The 6,000-nt window shown below is 41.9% G+C and overlaps 1 protein-coding gene across 1 annotated transcript in view; it reads left to right on the plus strand.

The window, feature by feature from the left end:
- The window catches only part of vwa5b1 (von Willebrand factor A domain containing 5B1), a 271,845-nt gene extending 266,444 nt beyond the window's left edge, over window positions 1–5,401 (plus strand). Inside the window, exons 20-21 of the mRNA XM_080215008.1 lie at window positions 2,997–3,120; window positions 4,655–5,401. Coding sequence (XP_080071134.1) covers window positions 2,997–3,120; window positions 4,655–5,401 — 871 coding nt within the window. The remainder of the gene's footprint in view (window positions 1–2,996; window positions 3,121–4,654) is intronic.
- The last annotated feature ends 599 nt before the right edge of the window (window positions 5,402–6,000 follow it).

The following is a 6,000-nucleotide window of genomic DNA, read 5'->3' on the forward strand; positions in this document are numbered from 1 at the left end:
GCAAGTTTTTCAGACAGAGAGTGGTGAATGCCTGGAACGCGCTTCCAGAGGAGGTGGTGGAAGCAGATTCTATAACAACATTCAAGAGACATCTGGATGGATACATGAATAGGCAAGAAATAGAGGGATATGGACCACGTAGAGGCAAGAAAATATTAGATCAGAGAAGCATCTGTGTCGGCACGGACTTAGTGGGCTGAACGGCCTGTTCCTGTGCTGTACCATTCTTTGTTCTGACCTTGAGCACCTGAAGGAAACTCACACAAACACAGGAGAATGTGAAAACTCCACACGGTAACCCAAACTGGGAACTGAACCTGGATCTCTGGCAGCAATCCTAATCAATGCGCCACCATGCTTTTGGATTTTCTGGATTACCCTCCCCACATCCTGATGGGATTATGATGTACTTGTAATAAATTATTTGGTTCTGATCATCTTAAATTAGTTAAGAGTCATAATTTCTTATCCTGCTGCTCTTCTGGCAATTCATTACAGGCTTTACATTGTTAGCCTTTGGTTAGGGTGCATTGACCCAAACAGGTGCTGGAGTGTGGCAACTCGGGGAATTTCACAGTAACATCATTGCAGCGTTAATGTAAGCCTTACTTGTGACTAATAAATAAACTTTAGTTTTAATGTGTTCAGATATGTTAAGATTATCTGAAAACATTAATGTTAAATTGAGAGTTCACTCACAAATGCTTGATTGTATAAATGAGCTGAGAATTTCAAATTACAAAATGTGGTGACTCTTGCTTGTCAAAAAGCTCCCACAGTGACTTGTGACCAAATACTGTTCAGTCCACAGTGAAAATGTCTATTTAGAAATCGATACAATTCCAGCCAAATCATTTACAAATGCTTGAGGAAATAAATCGAGGAAAAATTGTTTATAATGAAGGTGGTATTATCAATAGTCTCCCAACTGCTAAATTGGTGGAGCTGTTGAGAATAGCCAATATTGTTCCATTCTTTAAGAAGGGCAGCAGAGATAATCCAAGAAATTAGCCATATGAGAGTGGTAGGAAAATTATTATAATAGATTCTTAGGGACAGAATTTATTATAATTTGGAAACAGATGGACTTATTAGCGACATCATAGCTGTGTGAAGGGGAAGTTATGCCTCACTAACTTGATCGAGTTTTTCGAGGAAGTAACAAAGGTGATAAACGAGGGAAAGGCAGTGGATGTTGTATACATGGACTTCAGTAAAGCCTTTAACAAGGTACCTCGTGGTAGACTGGTAAGAATTATGAAGTCACACAGCATGAGAGGGGAGATGGCAAGATGGATACTGAACTGGCTCGGGCAAAGAAGACAGAGGAGAGCAGTAGAGCTTTTCTGAAAGAAAGGCTATGACTAGCAGCGTTCACAGGGAACAATTCTGGGACCTTTGTTATTTGTAGTAAATATAAATTATTTGGAGGAAAATATAACTGGTCTGATTAGTAAATTTGCAGACGACACAAAAATTGGTGGAGTTGTGGATAGTGAAGAGGATTGTTAGAGGATACAGCAAGATACAGACTAGTTGGAGACTTGGGCGGAGAAATGGCAAATAGAGCTTAATCCGGACAAGTGTGAAATAATGCATTTTGGAAGGTCCAAAACATGTAGGAATTATACAGTAAATGGTAGAACTCTTAGGAGTGTTGACAGACGGAGAGATCTGGGCGCACGTGTCCACCGATCGCTGAAATTGGCAACACAGGTGGATAATGTAGTCAAGAAACCATACGGCATGCTTGCCTTCATCGGTCGGGGCATTGAGTATTAAACTTGGCAGGTCATGCTGCAAGTTTACAGAACCTTACTTGGGCCTCATTTAGAATATTGTGTACAATTCTGGCCGCCCACATTACCAGAAGGATGTGGATGCTTTGGAGACAGTACAGAAGTTTATCAGGGTATTGCCTGGAGGGTATTAGCTATGAGCAGAGGTTGGATAAACTCAGTTTGTTCTCCCTGGAACGATGGAGGTTAAGAGGTGACCTGATAGAGGTTTATAAGATTGAGGGGCATGGACAGATTGGTAGTCAGATGCTCTTTCCTTTGGTAGAAAAGTCAAGTACGAGAGGACATAAGTTTAAGGTACATGGGGAAAAGTTTGGAGGGGATGTACGAGGCAAGTTTCTTTACACAGAGGGTGGTGAATGTCTGGAACATGCTGCCCGGGGAGATGGTGGAAGCAGATACGATAGGGGCATTTAAGGGGCAACTAGACAAATCCATGAGTAGGATGGAAATGGAAGGATACAGACTCCAAGTGCACACGGTTTTAGCTTAGGCAGGCATCATGATCAGCACAAGCTTGGAGAGCCAAAGGCCCTGTTCCTGTGTTAGATAGAACATAGAACAGTACAGCACAGTACAGGCCCTTCAGCCCTCAAAGTTGTGCCGAGCTATGTCCAAACCCAAGATCAAGTTATCCCGCTCAAGATAAGGGGGGGTGGTTTAGAACAGAGTTGAGGAGGAACTTCTTCACCCAAAGGGTGGTTAATCTCTGGAATTCTCTGCCCGTTGAAGTGCTGGAGGCTACCTCGCTAAATATATTTAAGACGCGGGTAGATAGGTTTTTGGTAGGTAAGGGGATTAAGGGTTATGGGGAGAAAGTGGAACTGAGCCACTTCAGATCAGCCATGATCTTATTGAATAGCGGGGCAGGCTCAAAGGGCTAGAGCCTAGTCCTGCTCCTGTTTCTTATGTTCTTATGTTCACTCGCTATCAATCTGGAGTGCTCCATGTGCCTATCCAATAACCGCTTGAAAGTTCCTAAAGTGTCCGACTCCACTATCACAGCAGGCAGTGTATTCCTCACCCCAACCACTCTCTGAGTGAAGAATCTACCTCGGACATCCCTCCTATATCTCCCACCATGATCCTTATAGTTATGCCCCCTAGTAACAGCTACATCCACCCAAGGAAATACTCTCTCTGAGCTTTACTGTTCTTTGTTCTTTGTGAAGAATCTTTTCTTGTTTATTGTTTAAGGTTGAGTCTCAATAAAACTCGAATGCTGACTCGAGCTGCCAAAGGATTCCTGTGCCGGTCAGTCAGTAAGATGAGTGAGTGTGTCTGCGAGCCAGTGACAGAGAACAATAACTACTTACCACTGGTTAGTAACTTCCCACTAGTGAAAAATGTTGCATTTTATTCAACAAATATGATTGTTAACAGCTACAAAGCAATTGGTCTCCAGGATAGAATACTAACTAAAATATTGTATTTGGATTGTATTGAAGCAGATTTTCCAGCGTATAATTGTATGTTTCTTCATCTAATTAAAACACACAGCAAAAATAGAAAAATTCATTGAGAAACAGGAAAGGAATAAAAGCAGATGGAATATGTGATTCTAGACAGATGGAAGCTCAAAGTCCCTCCCCACAATAGTTTGTCAGTTATAACAATGACTTTTTGAATGTTTGGCTCACATTTTATTGTCCCCTCGGTGGGTAGCATCCTTTCCTCTGAGCCAGCAAGCCTCAACTTCTGAACACAGTAATCAAGACTGACTCTCCTGTGTTATGCCAATGGAGTGCAGCACTCTGAGGTTCCAACTTTCACATGCATTGTTAAACTGAGATCCTTTCTGCCCTATTGGGTGGATATAAATGATTCCCTGGATCTATATGGAAGAAAGTCAGGGGAGTTGTCATGCCAATATCTACCCCTCAATCAAATCACAAAAACAGATATCTGATCTTTTACTTGGAATATAGTGTTCAATTCTGGTTGCCACATTACCAGAAGGATGTGGAGGCTTTAGAGAGGATACAGAAAAGATTTACCAGGATGTTGCCTGGTATGGAGGGCATTAGCTATGAGGAGAGTTTGGAAAAACTTGGTTTGTTCCCACTGGAACAACGGAGGTTGAGGGGTGACTTGATAGAAGTCTACAAGATTGAGGGGAATGGACAGAATGGATAGTCAGAAGCTTTTTCCCAGGGTGGAAGAATAATTACTAGGGGACATAGGTTTTAAGGTGCGAGGGGCAAGGTTTAAAGGAAACGTACGAGGCAAGTTTTTTACACAGAGAGTGGTGGGTAGCTGGAACTCGCTGCCGGAGGAGGTAGTGGAAGCAGATACGATAGTGAGTTTTTAGGGTCATCTTGACAAATACATGAACAGGATGGGAATAGAGGGATATGATCCCCAGAAGGGTAGGGGGTTTTAGTTCACATGGGCAGCATGGTTGGTGCAGGCTTAGAGGGGCGAAAGGGTCTGTTCCTGTGCTGTAATGTTCTTTGTTCTTTGATCATCATCACATTGCTGTGTGAAAATTGGCTGCATACTTTTTACATTACATTTCAAATGGTACTCCATTTGCTGGAAGGCTTTTTGGGAAGTGCTGAAGCTGTGAGAGATAAATGTACATCTTTATTCCTAGTTTGTATTTCTAATTCTCTTCTTGCTGTTGGCTCTTCCTTGAGCCTGGTTCAGTTAGAGGTGTATCCTGCTGAAAATATTAACTAAATCACTGAATTTCAGTAATTTGTGAACTTTTAGTCAACAGGAATTGGAAGGATAATTATATATAATTAGGAGGTGTAAAGAGTGGACTTGGGATTTTCTGTTAATTATACAAAATAATTGACAAGTTTTTGTCTATTTCTGCTGTAAAGTAATGATAAAATTGCATTCTTCAGGTTAATTTGCAGTTGGCATCAGGAGCTTTCTTACTCAATCTGGCTTTTTGTGAAGCCATTAATATTTCCATGGAGCAGCTGAAATGGACTTCACCTTTTACCAGTCACCGATCAAATGTCACTCCAACTTCTCAAGGCCACCCCAGTACTTTAAGCGACAGAAACTCAGCTTTGAGTGGCCAAGAAAATAGATCCACAGGACACACCCATCTGAAAGAAGCTGGAAAAATGGCAGCGTTGAATGACTTGGGAATAGATGAATCCCAAGGTGAACAGTTAAGACCCCGTCACTTTTCAAGCAGTTTGGTTGAAATTCAGTCAAAGGCTCTGAGTGGTAGTTCTGCACTTCTCCCTCCGTCAGTAACTGTACGGCGGTTCTCCTCTCCAGGAAACCCCGAGGCTGCGGGTACTTTGCAGGCCGACAGTGGCAGAGGCTCTGAAACCGACAGTAATGATACTTCCTTCTCAACAAGTTCCAATGAACTTCAGCAGTTCACTGACCCAGAGGGAACAATCTGGTCTACAGCAGTGGCCCTGGCCTGGCTGGAGCACAGTTCCGCTGCTTATTTCATCGAGTGGGAGTTAGTGGCTGCAAAGGCCAGTATGTGGCTGGATTCACAACACATTCCTGAGGGCCGGGATCTCACTACTGTCAAAGCTTCAGCAAGACAGCTCTTTGTCCTGTTAAGGCACTGGGATGAAAACCTCCAGCTAAATATGTTGTGCTACAATCCAAACAGTGTTTAAATGTCTTGCCTTAGAATAATTAGACAGCTGAATTTTCAATCTTTATTCTTAACACAATTCTTTATAAATTTAAAAATCAACAATTTGTCAACAATTGTGTTTGACACAGATTTTTGTCTTAAACCTTTCCTACAAGTGTCCTTTCCTGGAGAGCGAGTTGGTGTGAGTTGGGGCAATCCAGTAGTGACCCCAGCATTGGCAGTCGGTGCTACCAATAGGGTTCATTTCTCTGGATTCCACAGATTGATATTTGAAGCAGTATTTCAGATTTGGAATTTTGGTTTGTGTATATTGAGCAGAGATCCTGGGTCATTCTTTATTTAAATCTGATAAACACTGTGGATGGTTTCCCAGAGAACAGATAATGTTCCTTCATCATTTGTCTCCCTGATTTAACATAAAGTCAGAGTTTGACCTGATTTCACCCATATTTTGTCTGCGTAAAATTTTAAAGTATAGACTTTTGATTGGTTAGACAAATAGCATTAAACTGCGAACATTTAAAGGACAGATTTTCTAAATAAAACAAAATAAATGTCAGGGGGAACAAAGTGTGAGTAACTGACTTCAAACAGCGTGAATCAAAGCCACCAGGGTTG

The sequence above is a fragment of the Carcharhinus amblyrhynchos genome, chromosome 30, assembly GCF_965287045.1.
Source record: "Carcharhinus amblyrhynchos chromosome 30, sCarAmb.v2.hapA, whole genome shotgun sequence".
Lineage (NCBI taxonomy): Eukaryota > Metazoa > Chordata > Chondrichthyes > Carcharhiniformes > Carcharhinidae > Carcharhinus > Carcharhinus amblyrhynchos.